This window comes from Aptenodytes patagonicus, chromosome 6 (genome assembly GCF_965638725.1).
Source record: "Aptenodytes patagonicus chromosome 6, bAptPat1.pri.cur, whole genome shotgun sequence".
Taxonomy (NCBI): Eukaryota; Metazoa; Chordata; class Aves; order Sphenisciformes; family Spheniscidae; genus Aptenodytes; species Aptenodytes patagonicus.
In genome coordinates this window covers 34125644-34147668 of record NC_134954.1, presented here as the reverse complement: position 1 = coordinate 34147668, position 22025 = coordinate 34125644, and the positions used below count along the sequence as shown (strand labels likewise).

Genomic DNA, 22025 nt, shown 5'->3' with positions numbered 1-22025 from the left:
CTATATTTGTGTAGGTTATTTTTTCTGGAAGTGATTTTTCCAAGAGCTAAAGAAAGCACACACGAAAGGAAAGAAAATGCCACAGCAAAGACACCTAAAATAAACCAACACTGCTATTTAAGTAGTTTGAGAACCCATCTCAGGTGGGATTACAGAAACAGGCAAGAACTACAAAACAACGAGGGTTTATTTCTTTAAAGTGTTCCCCCCCCCTTTGTTTTCGTTCCTTTTCTGTACAAAACACTCCGCTGTCCCTCTGCCTAGAGCCATCATTCATGCCTTTTCTTCTGCACACAGCCCACATCCTTTCTTACCCTGAAAAGAGTTAAAACCCTCTTTTTCCTCCAAAGAACAATTTTTTATTTTTCCTGACAAGGCCTTTTATGCAATTAGCTAGAGAATAACGTGTAAAGTCATGCCAGAGAACAGAGTAGGTAGTAACTTGTTGAGTCTATTACCAGACAAAATGTTTAAATCAATGGTGTGTTCTCATAAATCAACAGCCATATTTAGCCTTAACTATAACCATCCCTGAGCAATGTGGAATAGAGAGAAAAGACTTAAGAAAAAAATGGTGATGCTCCTGAAATGAGGAGGGGAGGAAGCAGCAGATGAGACGAGCACAGTGTAGGGTCAGCACACAGACAAGGAATTTATTTTATAGGTCAGAATTGAGGTGCCACAGCATTTGGTGCTGAGCAGAGACTTCAGCAGAGGCTGCCAAACACACTGACTCATACCAAGTCTGGTGGTGATTTGGAGATGTTAAAGAACCATTCGAACCTAGTTAAAACCTGGACATTTATGTAGGTTGTGTGCTAAAACAAAAATTGAGCCCAGAAGAGCCAGAACTATGCTACACAATCAGAGACAAAAGGGTTTGCATTGCAGACCATAGAAGATCATTCTTTTTAAATTATACTTGACAGATCTAAGTTGTTATAAGAGGAATAAGTTTGGAAAAGGGGATAGCAGTAACAGTGAACCAGAGAACAGAATGTAACTCAAGAAACAGTGCAAGAATCTTATTAGATCCTTTTCTTACTTCGCTGGGAATGGAAGAACATCTCTTTTCACTCCTCCATCTTTGTTCATCCCCTTACTCTTCCAGTTGAGCTGATTTGATTCAGATTTAGGGCTCCCATTCATTCCAGTTAGATGTCTTTTCTGTAAAGCTGTTTACCAAACCCATGCTATGTTCCCATTGACAGGATTTAACTGCTTTCCAGAAAAGTAATGGATTTCTCACATACCACAGTTTCTAAAGGTCCCTTCTTCAGCAATGTCCTCTGCAGCACAAAAACATTTCATAGTTCTGTTAAAGCAGTGGCTCTCACCCAAAGATATTTTGAGTGTCAAACAGAGTTCACAGTAGGCATCAGTTTGATTTGCAGCAGTACAAGCAAGGCTCCCAAACAAAAGTTTCTGTTCAGTGGCCTGTGAATACACAACAGGGAGCAGGTCACCCACAAGAACCATCCTCAGCTCCTTGCCTGCAGACTGGGAAGCAGCAGGCTTTGGGGTCTTTAGTCTATAAGGGCTTCCTTCCCTAGGGTACTGCTGAAGTTTCTCACAAGGTGGAGGTTTCTTCCTAGCCCTACCCTTCCATCTCACCTTATTTGATTTCTGTGCAGCCACCAAGTCCAGTCCTACCAAGCAGCCATACTTTTTACAAATCTCATTTGTTCATTTAGGCAAACAGTTCTACTAGAACTGCATCCTCCATATGAAATCTGATGGTTACAATAGAATTTGCCTCTGCTTTTGCTTGCAGTCCTTAACACATTGTCAGCCCTCCCACTGAAGCAATCATGTTGAAAATAACAGTTGCTTCTCCCAGTTCTGGCATTTGCACATTTTTATGAGATGCTGGAAAAGCACAATTGGATTTTTTTTTCCCTGCAAACATTGAGACAATAAGTAACAGATTCATTAGCTTTGACTTGCCTTGGAACCAGGTGTTTCTGACATGTATGATGTCTCTCAAATATATTGCACACTCCAATACTCTTCTTACCAAGAGCTTAAGCTTTTTACATTCTCCTCTCCCCATCAACATACAACATCACTTTCAGACTTTCCTGATCACTGGTTTAGTTTTTGCATAGCGCTCCCTTTTCAGTGACATGCAGAGAAAGCATCAGGGTGTGTGAACTTTGTGGGTAATCTGTCAGCTAGATATACTGACTGACATGCAAAGGAAGTGTCAAGGCACTATGAATATTGAAAATAAATGCTGGTCAGATTAGAGGAAATGGTTAGTGAAAAAAGAAAACTACTTGGTCTCCAAGAGAGCAATCTAACAAACGCCAGCCTGAAATTCTCACCCAGTGATCTCTAATGGGCTAAAACCTTACAGTGACTGTAGTTGCAACTCAACTTTTGGAGTCAATGAACAATGCAGGTCCAGATATAACGCTCCTCTAGTCCCCAGTTCAATTTTCAGGCTACTTACTGACTACGGGAACCTCTGCAGCTCCCACCTTCTTTTAAGTCTTGGTTTACAGCATGGTTGTGCCATTAGTGCCACATAGGTGGAACCAAGAAGGAGTTCCACCATGAAGCCCTCCTCTACACCAGAGCTCCTGGCTCCAGCAAAAAAAAAATAGCATTCTAGGCCCAAGTTTGGAACAAGTTCTACACCATCTGGATTAATTTTATTTCAGTATTACTGCCTTAAGCTGGTTCTAATCATGAATGCTTCACTGTTTCTAGGAAGTTGCAGAAGGGTATGACAGTTTAAAGTTATTTGAACAATTACTACCTTAAAGCAAGCTCATAGTCACTCCCCATGTTTGGAAGATCCTCCTAGTTCAAGAGCTGTTCCCTGTTCAATGTGGGACATGCCTGATGGAATCCTCTTGAGCCACAGATGGTGTGTAGCATATCTGATGGAACAAAGATGTAGGAATACCCTTGGCTGTTCATGGAGTGCATGCTGGCTGCTCATTTTATCCTGCTGTTTTGTCATTATCAACAACTATAAAACAAGCTTATACAAAATAGAATTTTATGTCCAGTTAAATCCAAATTAGTATCTTATGACAAATGTGTCAGACAACCCATTGTGATGGCTCTTTGAGTAGAATGCTGCCAAAAAGTGAATGGGGAATGAAAATTGAGATTAATTACATTTAAAAGTGGACTTTTGACCAGGAAGATCAATGACTGCATTTTTCCGTGCAGATTTACAGGCCAAATGAATCCCTGGTTTAACCTCCGAACTCAGAGGGTTTCGTAAAGAGAGGAAATTTGTCTATTAGGGTCATGCATGTACATGCTTTCCAGGCATTACAAGATTGAAGTTGTAGTCATTTAAACCTAGAACAGAACGAGGAAAACCCACAAGAAGTCAGATAGGGAAACAAGACTTAAGAATACTACTCCCTGACCATTAGACAGCGATTGATATGCTAAACAACAGTACACAAGAAAGGATGAAGTCCAGAAAAAATAGATGTCCCTGAAGAATTAGCACGACTGAAACGTGTGGTAGCTGCTCTCAGGTCACTGACGACCATGGGAACTTACGTTCTGCATTGCCCCCAACCAAAGACCCAGTCACTTTTTCACTTGTATGAAAAGATTGGCATTGCCTTCTCTTCACCTCAAGTTATTTTTCAACACAGGCGATTGCTGTAGCTGCTACAAAAAGATGAGATGAGCCATGTCATCCCAAGCAGCTGCACCAGCTGCGAGAAGTAGAATCACAGAAGATACAAGTTACAAACAAACTGGAACCCACTTTCAAATTTGAGAATTTGATAGGATTTCTACAGCACTCAGATATACACTCATCATACATATCCAAAGGGTAAATATTTCCATCTCCAAGAGCTGTAAGTGATTTAAAAGCGAAAAGCTAATACAAATACCAAATCTAACACTAATAAATATTGAAAGCTGGCACTGATACCACATTCAGTAGGTGGTAGACTCCAAACTGATTCTTCACCCGCAGTGCATATTGCCTTTCCTTCCCCCCAGCTGGCATTAGTAAAGTAGTAACAGCCTTAATATCAGATTTTGAGAAATTTGTTGCTGGAAGCCACACTTGTAGCAGCATTTAAAACAAGATTGCATTTAACATAAAATTGAGCTATTTTCTGGCTGTTTGTAAAAAAAGAAACATGATCTAACATTAAATAAACTAGATGATGCAGGTTTGAGGCCAAAATCCCATTCTTACTAGATTTTAAGAAAAAAAATACACTAACAAACAATGACATCCCTTTGTTCATGCAAACTGGTTTCTAGGAATCAGCAACGAAAGTTTTGCATCTGTTTGCATATAGAACTAGTAATTGTTGAACATGCAAGTCAGAGCTTACAGTCACAGACAAATGTTTGTTTATTCTTTTGTAATTTGTATTACATTAATACTAGCTAGGGATCCAAACCGTACACATTATAGAAACATAACTGATGCTCTGTTCCAAGGTTCTCAGTTTAAAAGTTGAGTCTACTGCTTAACAGTAGACTAGGAAAAACCCTCAAGGTACCAGTTGTTTTAAAAAAAATGAAAGCCATTTTTATGAATCACACTGACCTTTCTGAGCTATTTTCTTCTCAAGGGAAAATTTCATTTCATTTAGAGGAAAACGTTACCATTCTGTTTGAAAGTAGCACAAGGATTTTTCTGAAGTGTCAGAATTTTCTTTGGAACAGAAAATCTTCCTGATATTACCAAACAAACAGAAAGTCTTACTGATATAATGCAAAAAACTACAAAAGTGAAAGAAGTGAAACATTCGTATCAATATAAATGTCCTTTAGATTGTAATTATTATTTATATCTTTTAATCTCTTTCTGAAAGGTCTGGAAGCACCCTATGTTATCCATGCCATCCGTGAAACCTTACCACAAAGCCTCTCATTGCTACCTCCCCAGCTTTCATCACCGCCTATTTGTGCAAGTACATTAGAAATTTTTAAGGGCGAGATGCTCACACAAAAATACAATCTGGAATTTGTAGATCAAAAACTGATTTAAATAAAATGAATTTTTTAAAAAAAAGCTAGATCCTGAAAGCAGAGAGCAGAGCTATAAACATAAACACTTCAAGCTAAGTCTCTCAGCTGTGAAGTGATGTGCAGCCCTAAGAAATTCCCTGAGAACTTTAAATGTTTGGTGGGCCACAGGACAAGAGACATGAGTTAGTAACTGTTCTAATGAATTTACTGGACAAGAAGCCACTATCATAGGAGGGATTACAGCACTCTGGTTTTGAATAGGAAGTGAGGGAGAGCATGCTTCCCCACCATCTAACATCTTTGTCAACCAGATGAAAAATTATGGATTTTAATTCCTTTTCCATCTTTTGTTTCTCACACAGGCATATCATAGGCAAGTTTCCTGACTATCCTACTGAAGAGGCAGGAGGTTCAATGGCTATTCTTTCTCAAAAAACTCCAGAGCAGGTACTGTCACTCCTCTAATGCAAAAGGTTAATGGGATCGGAGAAGGAATCTCCACAAAACATGTCTGTTTAAGTAATTTTCGTAACAATGGCCTCTAGCACTCCAGGAACCTTATAGTTAAAGAGTTTTTTTGCTGCAAGTGAAAGGATTGTTTTCTTCCAAGGTAAACCACAAGACTCACATACCAAAATTTATTCCCTTTCAGGATGTGCAGCCACTTAGTCATGGCAGAAGGTGCCCAGGCGTGCAAGTTACACATAGATAAATGTCTGAGGGAGCCAAGAGGAAAGAGCTCAGCCACGAAGAGTTGCTCTCCTGTTGCAAAATCCATGTAGTTAGACTGGTGCTAGCTACTAGTAGAAATATATATTAAATAGTTTAAAGAGTCTTGCTTTAAAATAGGCATCCAAAGCTACCCCAGAGGCCAAAATTGGTTCCAGCGTGTTTGCATTCAGTATCAGCACAGTCTAGCAATAATTAGTTTAGTTTAAGCAGAGAAGAGTTTCTTATGCAGGCAGGTCTAAGCCTTGATTTACTGCCAAGGATCCATTAAGCGAGCTTGAACAAGAGGCACATTCAAGTGAAGGAAGTATCTTAGTTTATCTTATGTATTCTTGGAGTGAACACAGTTGTTTTTCTGATAAAATCCCTATTCTAACTTCTCTGGCTAATAGAAGTGGCTGATAATCTCTTCCTCTGATCATCTGGGTGTCAGAGAAAGTGATTAAGGCCAGTTGAAGCAGTGAAGGCAATGGCTGGCGCTCAGAGCCAATTCCACCCTCCAGGACGATCTTAGCAGGATGAGACTATTGAGGGAAATTATGAACAGGAAGCCCTGCACACAGGAGCAGGATTTGGCCCCTGAGTGAACCAGGCGTGGTGGCTACTAGCAGGCTAGAAAAACTAAACTGTCAAAAACTGACCTCTCCAGTCCTTAAAGCTCCCCTGTTGAGACAGTGTTGTGTTTATTAGCTGCCTGCAACTGATGATCTAACACAGGTATGGTAAAACAATATTTTGGATTCACCCCTTCCTGGAATCATAGGGAAAAGCCTGGGGCATGCTAGCAGCATCTATGTGGTTTGAGGGGATGTAAATACAGAGTAGCCCAGCATAAAGCACAATACGATAACTAATAGTTACTTTGCTTACAAACATACACAAGAAAACGGCTACAAACAGCTCTCTGTGCCTCACTAAAACTGAGCTCAAGGCATACTCCTGGTTTTAGCCAAGTTCACAGTACGCTAAGGTCAACCCCACCGGCCTCTGTATCTAAGCCACTGTGTTGTTCTGTCCCAGACAGAGTGACAGAGACCTGTCAGTTAAGTTTTCAGCCTCTAAAGTAGAAACACATGCCAGAGTCAAGGCAGCTTTGTTGGCTGCTCTGAACAGCTGGGGAACCACCCAGCAAGTATGGCTTATTGCTGGAGAAGGCTTCAGGGGACTTTAGGCTAATTATAGACCTGCTACCAACAAGGATAAACACAATTCAGAAAGAAAACTTTACAAGAAATTATACTGAGCAAAACTGGACATGGTAGTAGGTTCTGGAGAAATATATTCTTCCTGTCCTACTCCCAGATTTGAATTCCCACCTTCAGCTATTTTGCTGTCTTTCCTGGGCATCTGCTTTCTCTTTGCATAAGGAAAAAAAAAATAAAGGAAGCCAAAAGTCTAGAGAGATTGTTTTACTACCTGTTTTTCCCTCCATAAAAGAAAAATACCTGGAAGAAAAAAAAAAAGGAACTATTTTCCCCAGCTAGTTTTCACTAGCAATTACCTGATTTTCAAAGATTTTGGGGCCCATTTTTTGTCCCTTTTTAGCCAACACAACCGAGAGCAGAATGTATGTCACATAACCTTAACAGATATCCAGAATGCAGCTGGCAAAAGAAAGGTCAGTATGTTCATGATTTTACCTGAATGTCAGACAAGTAGAACATTTTTTGTTCAACTGAGTCAGCTGCATATTAAAAATCCCTAAGGCAACTGGTTTTGTTCCACACTGGTCTGATGGGCAACATAATAAATGAAGTCCTGGCCCCATTGAAGTTAATGGGAGTTTTGTCCTTGACTTCAAGGGAGACAAGATTTCACCTCTTGTATATATTAGCTTCTGTGAACGGCTTGGTTACTCCCAAGTTAAACTCCATGAAAAATCAGGACTGAACTGTATTTAAAAAGCAAGCATTTTATAAGACTTAGATAAAGACACTTTAGGGAAAATAAAATACAAATTAATCACTTCACGAACCATTGCTGCATTATTATACATTCTATATTTCTTTATCCTTTGACAACTCTGACCTTACTTGACTGTAATGTCGCTGGCCTTCTGCACAAACTGCTTTCCTGATATTTTACAAATACCTTTCAAAAAGATATACCAAAGAGATCCCGATGCAAAGTACTTGGTGGTTTAGTCAGAAAAATACGTACCATCTCTTGACTGAAAAGAAGCTTTTCTCTACTTTACATACTCTTCAAGAGAAATTTAAGATTGAGACATCAGTGTAATCTCCCTGCATTTGTTCCAGATGTCTATCCCTAATGGTTTTTTATGTTTTGCTCTGAAGATAATCATTAGATGTGACAATTTTTAGCTTTGCCCTTATACTACTGCCAACAAAATTACGATCTCTTCCTGTACTTCATTAAGTCTCATCACCATGAAAATAAGCCAGGAGAGTTGCCATTTAACAAACACATTCCCCCTTTCCCACCCCCCCTCATTTCCAATATTAAATAACTTATCAGAAAAAAAGATGCTTACTTACCGAGATTTTGGTTCTACATTCAATTGCTGCATGGAGGACAAAGTCATTTCCACATTACTGTAATCACAGTATCTGATCCAGCAGCATCTAGAGACGGAGTGAGAAAAAGTGTCAGCTGCTGTGCAAACATATGCTCCTTATCCTCGCTTAGCACTCTTGTGCAATACTATGCTGCTAATTAGTATTCATTATTACCAACAGCTAAAGATCCCCATGAATCCCAGTAATCAGTTTGATTGTGAATGGCAGTACAAGAGATCCCCAGTAGTTAGTTAATATTTAATTAATATCCCTGACTATTTCCCAGGTAGGGACAGTAAAATGCAATCAAGTACTGCGATATTCACACACGCACCCTTGTGTGTAATATCTTATTCACTTTTACCAAATTAATAGATCACAAATAGCTTTAAAGCATCAGAGAAGGATTCAAGAGGCTGTGTAGAGTTGTACTTTCTAGCATCCAGCATTTTGCAAATATGCTTTTATCTTGACAACAAATATATCAACTGTATTTCAGTAATAGAAGTAGATGCCTACAGTTATGCTCATCTTTATTTCCTCTGTTTCATACTATTCTGGATGCTCCTTTTAGAAGTTACCAGGCTGGATTTTCACAAGTGCTAAACACACAGTGCCATCGCTTGAGCTGGGCACCTCAAAGCCTTAAAGATATTCTGATAATTTCAAGTTAACCACGCAGGAGGATGGAAATGGTACTCTGTCTCTGTTAAGCTACACAATGGGCAGATGTATTCACCTCCAGACAATGATTCACTGCAATGAATCCGTTCAGCAGGTAGACTAGGGTCCAGCAGCTCTCCATTGCCTACGAACATGATCTCTGCTGGCTGAAGTCAGAAGTCTAGGTTGTATGCCTAGAGCCAAGCAGTATCAACAACCCCTTTTCACCTCTACCACCCACCTTCCCTAAAAAAACCCACACCAAACAAAGCTAGCAGATTTTTCATAAACACATTCAGTGGAGACTAACATTTTGAAGCGTTTGCCAGAAAACAAACACAAGAGTGAGTGAGTTTAACCAGTGAGTTAAACTACACTTGGGCAACATCTGTCAGGTGGAAAAAGACTGGAGCATATATCAGTCATGGACTGAAATGCATGACTAATAAAGCCAACTGTAAGATTTTGCAAGATCTCATAAAGCTATGAAATCCCACCCAACGTTTGAATTCATTCCTGCAAGAAACAGATCACTGGGGTTGTTTTTAACAGCTTAAGCTTTGCTTGCAGGTGCACACCCAAAAGTAAACAACGCTCAGAAGTGCCTTGCCAGGAGAACACTACATTATTAAAAGCTACACAAATGGATTTGCCTGCGAGAGGGAACGAATCCAGAACACTGGCTCCCAGCTAGCTCGATGGGACAGACTCCCAGGCCCACCACGATGAAAATAACATCTCCTCCAACTGACAGAAAATATCACCTTACAGAAATAATCAGCCTATAGAAAGAGTTGTAATTAAATGTCCTTAAGCTAGGGGGGTAGGATAGGGGGAAGCACATTTACAGCATACTGCATGTTACATACAAGTGATGCAAAAAGGCAGTCCAACGTTTGGCATGCTACTCTGGAACATGGGGATGGCATCTCTTCCCATCTCAAATAGTCCTGTTTTCTGGAAGAAACTTTTTTTTTGTCTTAGATTTCAAAATAGCTTCTTCCTGTAGAGTTAATACTCAAAGAAAGCACATTTTCTCTCCAGGAACACTAAGCTATGTGCGTATAAAAGTGTTTCTGTTCAAAATGGTTTTAGAGCCAGAATTACAAGGCTCTCTGAGGCTGTCTCTCACCCGCCGCAACTGGAGATCCAGAATTCCCAGACTCACTCTATCCCTGCATTTCATTTATGCCTACAACACTATTAAAGACAAGAAGTTCAAGTAAGGTCTTCTTTTGAGGGATGAGGGAAGGGCTTATTCTTGAGGAAGAACATTTACCTCAAGTATTAGCTTGCCTGAACCAACACCAAGCTTTCTGTGGCTGAGGAACATAGAACATGAGTGAGTCCTACTGGCAGCTGGGGGGTTTAATATACTTGGCTCATAAACCAACATCAGGAATTTCCATTCATAGGCCGCACTCCATTTTAGTGCCCCTCTCTTTCCCAAAAAAGGGGATTTGCACTGCAAGAGTTTGGAAACACACTGGAACTGATGCACGAATAGAAAAGTCAATTTGACTTTTGTAGGATATCAGTTTAGAGGAAAATGTCTTTTCAGCCTCAGAAGAAAACAGTACTGGAGAAGAGTCATCACTAGCATGACAGGAGTCCTACAGCAAGACTAGAAAAAAGGAGACTAAAATTCATCTGTTCTTACTGATGCACATTCTCTTCCCCAATATTAAGAGTTTTCTAAGTGCTTTCAGCATCATTTCAAAAGGAGGCAACCTAGCAAAGAAAAGGGCAGTCTAAAATAATTTAGGAAGACATCTGCTTTTATTTCCACTATGAAGTTTTCTTCAGGGGAAAAAACTGTATTATAATGTGGGTGAATTGCTTAGTATCTCAAACTAACCTTTGCTTGCCCTTTCCTTTCTTTCCTCTTCTTTTGTCAGATTCTTCAGGCATCTTCTTGTAGCTGGAGGGGAAATTGTTCTGTGTAGAAGAGTACAAACCATTCAAGTTAGATACACAACCAGCTTCACCCCAGCTCCCAGTCCTCTGCAGTTATAGAGCTGCTTAAAGCAGAGGTGAAAGCAGAGCTGGAGAAGCTACACCGAAGGAGTATAGAGGAGAAGGTGCATCTGACACAGAAAAGGAAAAATTATATTTGCTCTGTCATTCTCTTTTGGGAATCAGAGAGCCACTTCAGAAGAGTCAGGCTCCACATGCTGACGGCATTGCCAGCTGCATGGCTGTCGTGGTTTAACCCCAGCCAGCAACTAAGCACCACGCAGCCACTCGCTCACTCTCCCACAGTGGGATGGGGGGGGAAGAGAATCGGAAGGGTAAAAGTGAGAAAACTCCTGGGTTGACATAAAGACAGTTAAATAGGTAAAGCAAAGGCCATGTACACAAGCAAAGCAAAACAAGGAATTCATTCCCTACTTCCCATGGGCAGGCAGGTGTTCAGCCATCTCCAGGAAAGCAGGGCTCCATCATGCGTAACGGTGACTTGGGAAGACAAACACCATCACTCTGAATGTCGCCCCTTCCTTCTTCTTCCCCCAGCTTTACATGCTGAGCATGACATCATACGGTATGGAATGTCCCTTTGGCCAGTTTGGGTCAGCTGTCCCGGCTGTGTCCCCTCCCAGCTTCTTGTGCACCCCCAGCCTGCTCGCTGGTGGGGTGGTGTGAGGCACAGAAGAGGCCTTGACTCTGTGTAAGCACTGCTCAGCAGTAACTAAAACACGCCTGTGTTATCAACACTGTTTCCAGCACAAATCCAAAACACAGCCCCATACTAGCTACTATGAAGAAAATTAACTCTATCCCAGCCAAAACCAGCACAATGGCTTTGGAGCATTTCACCAAAACTACTTGGCATCTCAGACTACATATATGTTTTCAGGACATCCAAGAGAGACTGTACAGGTGTTATTTGGATGTATGCAACCTCTGCCTGCAGTCACTGTGCATGTTTCTAGACTTGGCTTCTTGTGTCAGAATCTTGTGTAGATTTCACTCAGTGCTAACTGCAAGCACCATTTTCCTCTGTTCCCTACATGAGCAGTTAGTTCAAGACTTAGCACCATAGCTCATACTGCAGTTCTGAAAACAAACTTTTTTCTTGCCACCTTACAAAACTTATCAAGGCAAGACAGAAGGATAAGGACAGTTCAACAATTCAGTCCCATTATAGCAGGTTCATGAGAACAGAAACTCTATGTAACCCCTTTCAGTATCATTCATCTGTATAAAAACATGAAAGTAAATCATTCCAATCAGAGTCTGGATATACTTAAAGTATCACGGGTAGAACTCAAAAACACTGCTTAAAATTAAAACCTTTTGTCAATCGCATGTATGCTTACAGGTATCCTGCTGGATAGACCCACCCCTGAGATGCTGGAAACAGTTATGGTTACCCTTTAGTAGTCAGTCAGAGCAGAGGGTGGAAGTGGCAAGTTTGGATTTCTGGCAGGGTACTAGCACTACAGTAAAGGATACACTTTGAGTAGCTCTGTTGATTTTGGATACAACAGGCCTGCTGGGACACTAAAAACCTATTTTGAACTCTAGTCAATCTGTTAATCTATCCCAGGGAATGAAAGGCTTCACTGCTTATCACCACAAGATATGACTGAACAGTGCTTGGGGTTTAAATTACCATATTTAATTAAATGGAAGATACTGAAATGCTTGGGGAAATCCACTAATGAAATTTCACTGGCTGCAAAGTATAGCCCTTTTTGTCATTCCCCTTCCACTGTCCAATCTTCAATGCATTAAAAGGCATTCTTTAGAAAACAAACATTTTTACTGCTACAGCAAACATCTTACAATTGAAGATTGTTTACTTTCTACTCTTTCATGGTACTGCCAATATTAATGGTCGATTAATAAACTTCAATGGCCACAGATTTTCTGATCTATACTCATGAGTAGATGATCTTACAAGAGAACACAATGAAGGGCACCTGGAAACAAGAGAACAGTAGAAGCAGCAAATTTCACCTTCCTCCTTTTTCAGGTAATAAAGTATAAATGGCCGGGAACTAAAGTTATGGAAAATGATGTAGCTGTACCCAGTTATCAGCTGCTACTAGCTTGCAAGGATAAAGATGCTGGCCTATCTGTGTACATCTGTCAGAGTTTGTCACAGTATCCAATCTCTCTCACTCACTAGAACAATTTCAGACTTTAGCCACATATTGAAATTAGACATGCCTCAGGGCAATCTCTCAAAATCCATCTCTGTAAAAAAAAAAAACTGCCTTAGAAATGCTAAGACAAATTCATAATCTGAGTCCAAGTCCAGAGGGAACTTTAAGTTGTAAGTCATTAGGATATTGTGCTTCTGGGTGGTTTCAGGAATTGGTCTTACTCCATAAAAGCCCTCACGGTTTGGGACATAGAAATCATCTCTTTCCCAATGACATATTGGGATAGCCAGCACTTGTTCTAAAGTTTGCAGGTGGGAGTGCCCTCAGCATAAATTAAGAGGACTTCTCTGTAATGGTCAGCCACTCTGGAATTCATAGAGGGCTACCAAGCAACATGTATTGGATATTGTGTTTCCCCAGTATTGGAAAGCTGAAAGTGGGGGAGGAAAAATACACACTAGTTCATCACTCTTACAGCACATCTAACACCTTGCACATGAAAATATTTGACCAGCTCTTCACATTGCTTTCCATTTCTTTCAGGTCGCTGCAGAACTGGCTGCCAAAAAGGATATATCTTTGCAGAAAAAATCCCAAAAGAAAAAAAAAGAAAAAGAAGGGAAGGAAAAAATGAAAGGAAAAAAACCACAGAAAACTGGAAAGAAAGTAAGTCTTCCTGCAGTAAAAAGTTAGTTTATGAAAACAGAGCCAAAGTCCAGCCTATTCAGCCATGTGTGGGCAGAGGCTATTAATTTACATTAGACTGGTCACCAAGGCTCCAGGCTTGGGTTCAGAAGACAGAGGAAGTGCCTGAGGCCAGTCCCTCTCAGCCTTTCAATCACCTTGATGATTCTGGGGAACTGAATTTTTACACCTCTCATATTTTAGAAATGGCCTTTTGTATGGCCATGACTCCGCTCAGTGGGAAGAACTGATGTAGGTGCAGACTGCCAGAGACATAGACAAGGGGAAAAAAATACACTTTATGGCTTTGACATTGTTGCCAAGACAGTGTGCATGCACATTTCAAAGCACTGTTGCTTTTTTTTGTGCAGATAACAAAATAGTGCCCAGCTATCTAATCAAGCATTTCCACTTTTAGTGTTGGGTACAGAGAAGTTAATTACTGCCACCCCTTCACACAACAACTAGGAAACAAGAACCTTACTCTCAGTCAGATCAGAGCTTGCATACATTTCAAACTAATATATAAGTACAGTTCCCTATAGACCAGCTGCATCTTTTGTCCTGCAAGCCAATATTTTGTAAGCCTGTAAATAGCAGTCGTGCATTTTGAGTCCACATTCTTAGGGTATGAACTCTTTTTTGCTTTAAGTCACAGTGAACACCACTTAATATATGATACATTCCCTGAAATCTTTGATATATTAAGGTCTGGTTTCACAGAAGGTATGCTTCCAAATTATTTCAGGAGCAATTTCACTGAGGAAAACACCTGTGAAACAGTGCAGTGACCAGAGGGCATCTTCAAAAGTGAGCTATGCAACAAAAATTGTAGGCTTTTGCTGAAGGAGCAACTTTTGTTTCTCATTTACTTTATCGTATAAACAAAGTTGAAACAATTTTTTTTTTTTTTTTTTTTTAATAAGGGTCATTAATCTCTCACCAAGTATGTGGAGGAGAAGGGTGAGTTTTCTGGGGCAAAGCTTACTCTTCACTGCAAGTTTTACACAAATTAATTTTAAGTCCTAACCCTAGAACAACCATATAACAAAGATGCTTTTCTTGGACAACATCCATTAATCTGCTCAAAGCTCTTGTAACAGCTAGCCAGGAACCTAAACTACACGATCTTAGGAAGCATCAGCCTATTTAGCTGGGAGGTAGATATCTAAGTGTTAACTTGTAACTTAGATAGTGTTTTCAATCAGCAAGGATGCTATTTGGATCATACAAAACAAAGTTTGGTTTTTTTGGGGTGTTGTTTTCCCTTTGTAAATGAAGATGCACAACAGGCTGAAGGAGCAGCATACATAAATGTGTTTCAAGCTCTTTAAGCCTGATCTTGCATTGCCAACTAGGAAGGGCAGTGGCTGCTCCTGTGCAAACAGGAAATTTTTTAAGTTCTGGTCACACATGTCTTCAGGCAGTTGTTGGCCATCAGGGTGACACTATCACTGGCTGCACTATCACAGCATTAGTGAAGGCGTCATGCTGCAGGCAGTGGAAGGTGATTACTGGTACCACCTCATTGTATCTTAGTGTCAGGAGAGGGCCAACGTGGGGGAGCAACAGAGGAGAAAGTGTAATGTCTGTAGACCTAAGCCAAATAATACTGATACCAAGTTGTTTGTTGTCCACAAGGTTCCTGGTGACTTGTACTACTGCTGAGTTCAGCTCCCTGGGACCACTTCATGGTGTAACCCCTTAAATCAGCACATACACTGTAGAACTTGATGGGAAAGATCAGATAAAAGTACATGTGCAAAGGCAATAGCTTAGAAAAGCTTTCGAAACTAGAGACTTTGAAGACCATTGTCATTCACAGTTATAGAACCCTGTAGCATCTCAGACAGACCAGTTCCTTTGGGGAGCATTCACAAGGGTATCCTCTAATGGCTTCTGCCCTTGTCCTCGCTACTTCCCAACTCAGCTGGCCCAGAACAAACCCCTGTGATGCCTCTGGTCTTGCACAGGCAATTAAAAAGGCTGTTCCAGACACTTCAGTCTAAGTCAAAGTGAGACATTAATGCTCAGGCACGCTGAAAATGCCAAAAACAACCAAAACTTCTGAAACTGGATAGCAACTCATTCATCTGCTTAAAAACCCAACTTTTCCAGGATAAATTTGATTCCTTGTTGTTTTTGCACATTTCGCTAGATAAGAACCAACTATACCAAAAATTAATCTCAATCCTCTCACAGCCTCCACAAGGTAGTTTTGAAATGGGATGAAATACCAATATAGAGTTCCAGGGCTTTATAACTTGATGTCGTTCTCATGTCTTCAGCCATCACAAGTCCTGTCAAGTAAAGTTCTGAGCCATTATATCAGGTTCTCTATGGTTCATTGAGAAAGAACAAAGGGAACATTCTCTCCAAGGTTATAATACTGACAGGGGGGGAAAAAAAAATAGTATCTAAGACCAGTTGAGAAGTATTTGGAAAAGTTCTAACAGCAGGACTCTTATTAAAATAAGTATAGGCTATAAGTCATAGTGATGCAGGCAGAAAAAATCCCTGCTCCTAACTTCACTTCTTAAAGAAAACAGAGTTTGATCCCAGAAGGAAATTTAAATATTTCTGAAAAGCCTGATAGCAATCTTTAAAAAGGCATATTTGATATCAAAGTAACTTTGTTTTCTTTTCTCTGTAAGGTGCTGATTTGGTTTCCCATTGGACACCTAATAAAAAAAAACCCACAACACAACAAATTCAGCACCATATGATCCCTTCTTTTCAATAGCAGAACACACGTCAGACCAGCCTGGACTGCTTCACCCAGCAACATGCTGCAACCTGTCTTGCTCACCAAACATGAGCAAGGCTGTGCATCCCTAGATTTCACCCAGAATTGTTTAATAGTGAGAAGCATTTTTTCCTTAGTGAAACCCATTAGCAAAATCTCCATAGCAAAAGTGCACAATGGAGTCAATTCAAAATTTTCCCTGCTGTTGAATGAGAATCACCTAGCATGGGCTAGGCTTTGGAAAGCTTCAGAAATATATTCAAACTGTTATTTCCATATCTCTGCTTAGATTGAAACATACACTCTTGGTTCAAGGTGCCTTAGCACACTTAACACAGAACAAGCATGGAATCAATCAACTGAACATAGAAAAATACATCAATTGACTTCAAAGAAGTTCTTTATACTGCATTGACTCTTATGCTGTTAGAGGCAAGAGGGAGTACAGAACAGCATTCTGCACCTGTCCTTTAGACACACAGTGGTTTTGATTAAAATCAATGAAACTGACACAGCAATATTATTTACATCAATGTATACAATCATTGAAGCTAGTAATGAAAATGATTTATTGGCTTATTTGTAACAATAAAAAAAACATTAATGTGTCCTATGCTATTAAGAGGCTAAAAATGAATAGCCCATTTTTAGGCTGTTCTGGGGTGGGTGGTTTTTTTTTTTCCTTTGCTTTGTTTTAAATAGTTAGAAATTATCGTTATTTCCTCTTATAACATCATGATTTAATCATTTTCTATAAAATGTCATAGGAGAATGTTAAAAGGAATGTCTTCTGCCTACTGCAAAAGATCCAAAGATGAATCTCAAAATGCCACACTCTGCAAAAACTGAGAATACATTAGAGTAACCGGGAATTTGAGCTCTGGGTGTCAAATCCTCACACTCTTGCTTATACTTTACCCAAACGGTTCTTGATGTTTAGTCAAAAAACTCCTGGATCTCTTTCAAATGTATCTATAGAGCTTAGGGTAGAAGTGATAAATGTATTTATGTTTTGCATGTCCTTCTGGGCCCAAACTTTAATTACAGTAATAACACTTTAATTAAAAACAGATATTTAATAATTCACATGACCTGGCCCACAGCTGTATCTGCTGATAGCAGGTATGCAATAGCACCCAATTAGAGAGGCATATTTAAGGGTTTTGTTTCATTTTAGTTATTCCAGGAGCTGCACTTTATATCTTACTGATAACCAGTGGGTTACAGACTACACATTGGTTGGCAAAGCCTGATAAAATTTGTGTTTTCTTGCATAAACCCACATTCACCTCCTCCCCAAACAGTGATCTAATTTCCCGCTAATAACTATTACCTTATAAAATTTTGGGAACTTACGACTGATACATGAAGAAACTTTCATATTTTTCTGACAAGTTTTTCTGTCAGAAATACTGGTTCAATGAAATTAAACTATTTCAGAAACATGTCAATGTCATTTACTTTAGACAGGAAAATGTCAAAATGTTTTGATAAAGTTGAAACAAAATATTTTGTTTTGCAAGATACACCAAGATCACTATTTTTCTTTCTGATTACAGATTAAAATGAGGTTTCAACAGTTTTGAATTACCCACAAGCTGGGAATTCCTTTTTGGGGGGAGGGAGCAGCCCTACAATAAGAGTAACTGAAAAAATAGCAAGGTAGTTTCATTTACATGTTGCAAGTCTCCTACCTATATTACATGTTCCAACAAGCCTAAGTTTAATTCTTGTGACCTCAGTAGGCCAACTGATGAACAGACACCCCCTCTCTTCACTCAAGGGGATAAAACTTCCTTATAGCCTGCTAGGAAGACTTTTGTTGATGAGACAACAGCATCTTATTCCTCAAATTAAAACAAATCTTTAAAAATCCAATTAAAATTATGACCTTTTTTTCATACTTGCAAAGTTTCTACATATTAATATTCTGATTTTTCTTTTCACCCTCTCCCACACCCACCCCCAATCTAGGAAGAAGAGGAGGGCTGGAAAATGGCTCCCAGTAATTTCCTTTCAATAATGGAGGAAGGAAACAGTCAATACAAAGGTCAGTAGAAAAAGATAACAATTACAGCTGGAATGTTCTTCTAATTCAGCTTAATCTGAATGTCATTCCTATAAGGTCAAACAGTGCAGCTGCCCAAACTATAGCACATTATAGAAATGAGGACATTAGATAAAAATGGTATTTAGGAAGGGAGTTTCTCAAAATCATCAAGATAATCATACAGGAAGGTACATTTCTATATGAGTGAAAGTGGCCAAGCTAGAACCAAAGTGCTTTGATGTATATGCAGGGGATTTCTTGGATTTTCCGAGGGCAACAAAAATAACATCTGAATAGCAAATAATCCAAAAGCACTATACTGGAGATCAGGCTTCAGCATCAATGTTTTCATGTTCCTGTAACTCTATCCTGTCTTCCTCTCATTCATGGAAAGTGTCCATGGATTCATTCACCTACCCAGTCGACAACTAATCAAATTATTTTTTTATTACATGTTTTAAGAGGAGGATCATCTTTCCAAGCAAGGGCATGAGAAATGGTGCTGGACCATGAATACTTGCTTCATTCAAAGTATGTGTTAACTTAAACTAATAGCTAGGAGGCTGGCTGGTTTTTCACTTTGAGAAAGCATCCAAAAGTAGGGTTTTTCAAATTTAAAAGAATAGTTTTCACAAAAGGACATCTTGCTCTTTTCCATATCTCTTCTATCCTCTCCTCTACACTTGATGCCTTTGTCTCTTAAACATTTGTCTTCAGCATACGCCCTAGATACACAAATGAGTTAGCAATGACTTGTGCTGGGCCTGGAAGTGAGCACAGAAGTCTTGCACTTGTCTAAAATGGAAAGGAGCACCTGCCCCATGAACTGTAAGTGAACAGCACAATAGGACTCCAAAGGTCAGATCAGACAAGCCAAATTGAAGTCCTTGGTTGCAAAAGTGTGCCTGATCAAAGCTTTCAGGGGTTATTTTTGCTATATTTCATGCAGATTCTATTCTCAAACAATTATTAAAAACTTCTTTTCTGCTGTCTACTCTGCAGAGTTAGTGGCTTGCTAAATTTCCTCATATGAACAATCTCCATTATTCCCTCCAGTTGACAAATTACTGGTATCAAGTTTTCTGCCTGATTTGGGTTGGCCAGAGAGAAAGAAGCATACAACTTACTTGCTAAATATGCATCAGTACAGTTTTGCCTGACCTCCAACTTCTAACAATTAGGATTTTCTTACACATTACAACTCATAAGGCAATTTTATGGCTGAAGAGGAGTTCGTCCCAGACTCTACTCTTGACTGCTACATCAGAACCCCACTGAAGTCAGCGGGAGTGTTAGATAAGGATCAAGTTCATCTATGCTTCTTTTCTTAACTGGCCAAGAACATTACCTGTGCTTTTCTAGGCACTCAGGACGTAAATGGCACTTTGCAACCCAAAACCAGCAATAGGAAGACCAACGTTTCCCATCCAGCAAGTCCCAAGAGCAATGAAGGAGCAGTGTAGAGGCCCTACCTGTTGTGAAGAAGCAGAAAGAGGGCAGGAGGGTTTTGCATTGCTACATAGGCTTGGCAATACGCTCTTCCAGCACTCTGCTAATGAGTAGGTGGTATAGTAGCTATGCTTTCCAGTGCTCCCACAGCACTCCTTGGATCCCCTGCTGAGGCTTTGCAGTCAAACAGGCTTCAATACAATGCTGAACTGCAAATTCACAAACTCCTTGTATTTGTGCAAGTAACATTCCTCCAGGTTGTAGAAAACATGTTTGGCTGTAACCTCAACACAAGGGCTTTAAACAGTGTTTCCCAACATCCCAGTGGATACCCAGTGTTAGGAATAAAAATACCACAGAAGTCAATAGGTTAGTTTAATAGGAATAGAGACTCCCAGATTTCATAACTATCTCAAGTAATGACAAGTCGGAGGGTTATGAGAGGGTGGGGAACACGTTTGTCACCCAAACTGTATCTGAACACCAGTACTGCCATTCCTAACAAGACACCTGCTTTGAGCTCTGCAAGTATGTAACATTTTGGGGTTACTCATGCTAACCTTTCACATGAAGATGAGTGCTGAACTGGGGGTGTTGTGTTCCTGTATCTCTCACAAGGCCTCCCAAGGGCAACTCAGCAGCCTATTAACTATCTGTGGAGCCTCTGTTCCTATTCAGGCACCTGAATTGGATGCCTAGAGCCAGTCGGTATGAGTACCTCCATCTCCCCATTATGTACTGGCAGCACTTGCAGGTATGCTGCAATAATATGCTCAGGTAAGTCAGGGACAGGCAGCATCCTTTTGTGGTAAAGACTCCAGTCTGGCATTCAGAGTTAAACACCAATGCTCATCTCCAGCCCATCCTGCCAGAGCTGACAGCTACTCCCCTGGCTCTAAAGGCACATAAGAAGGAACAGTCTTCTGCACAGAGCACAACCAGAAATCCTCAGAGTGGAAAGAACTCTCTTGCAAGCTTCAAAGAATAGCTGCAGTTCTGTCTTATGCACAGTAAGAGTCTATAGCTGTGCAGTTAAACTTCAGGTAGGTGGTTTTTTACCTCCTAGTGAACCAAGTCTATTCAACACCATATTTATTTTTAGTAAACAGCTGTTAATTCCTCCATGCAGCACAGTCCCCTGCCTCATTCACAAGCACTTAGTGCTTTTTATTGCAGGACACTCCTTATCACAGTACTACCTGGTGGTTGTTCAGAATAATTTTACTTTTAAGCTGGCCATGAATAAGCTTCCTCTTCTCAAGGCCTCCAGAATCAAATCTAAAACAGCTTCTGACCACAACAGTGTAAGCAGTTTCTCGTATTTTAAATTTTAGCCTGCTTTCATTTCAGTAGCAGAATTGTTTGGGGGGGGGCGGGGGGAAGAGTTTTGAGTTTGGTCTTTCTACACTGAGAACTTTTTTCTGTTCTAATGTAGAAATAGCTCAGTTACTATCACTATTAGTTAGCGTATAAATCTCAAAAACATCATTGAAGTAAGGGAGCTTGATTAAGAAAGGTTTATATCAGATACCTACAACAGAATCATTTAAAGACCCTTAGGAGTGTGTCTAAAGTTTACCTAAATGATAGCTGACCAAACAAACATTTTTGTTTTGTCACACACACCCCCCCTCACCAATACTTACAATTAAGAAAGTCTTCCCATCCCCTGAAACTGGTTGCTTTGTTCTTAGGTTACTTAAATATTTAAAAAGCTGTAGATCAGTTTTCAGACGTCTAAGCATTTCAGTTACAGATTTTTCCACCCCAATTTCCACCCCCCCCCCGCCTCTACCAAGCTAGAGCTACTACCTAAACTTCACTGAATTCATGAAGACTTTTATTCTTCTAGAACTGTATTTGGCAGTTTTGCTAGTTAATAACTACCTTTGCCAAGCCCTGTCTAAAACACTTATTTTATATACTGTTGTTGGAAAACAGCCAGTTTTTGTGTGACATCTACTTCTACATTGGAATGGCAAGAGTTTGTGGAGCAAACGTAAGCAGTTTGAATCATTAGCTCTGTCTTCCTGGGTTTTATTCTTGCAGTACCCTGTGCTGTGAGGCAGCAATGTGCTATTTTCCCCGTTATACAGATG

At 40.0% G+C, this 22025-nt stretch overlaps 1 protein-coding gene across 3 annotated transcripts in view; it reads left to right on the top strand.

Annotated features, from left to right (window-relative positions):
- The window catches only part of DRC11 (dynein regulatory complex subunit 11), a 110384-nt gene that overhangs the window by 47299 nt on the left and 41060 nt on the right, over positions 1-22025 (top strand). For all 3 annotated transcript variants that reach the window (XM_076342045.1, XM_076342044.1, XM_076342043.1), the window contains exons 7-9: positions 5337-5421; positions 13541-13663; positions 18402-18477. In XM_076342045.1, the coding sequence (XP_076198160.1) occupies positions 5337-5421; positions 13541-13663; positions 18402-18477 (284 nt within the window). The remainder of the gene's footprint in view (positions 1-5336; positions 5422-13540; positions 13664-18401; positions 18478-22025) is intronic.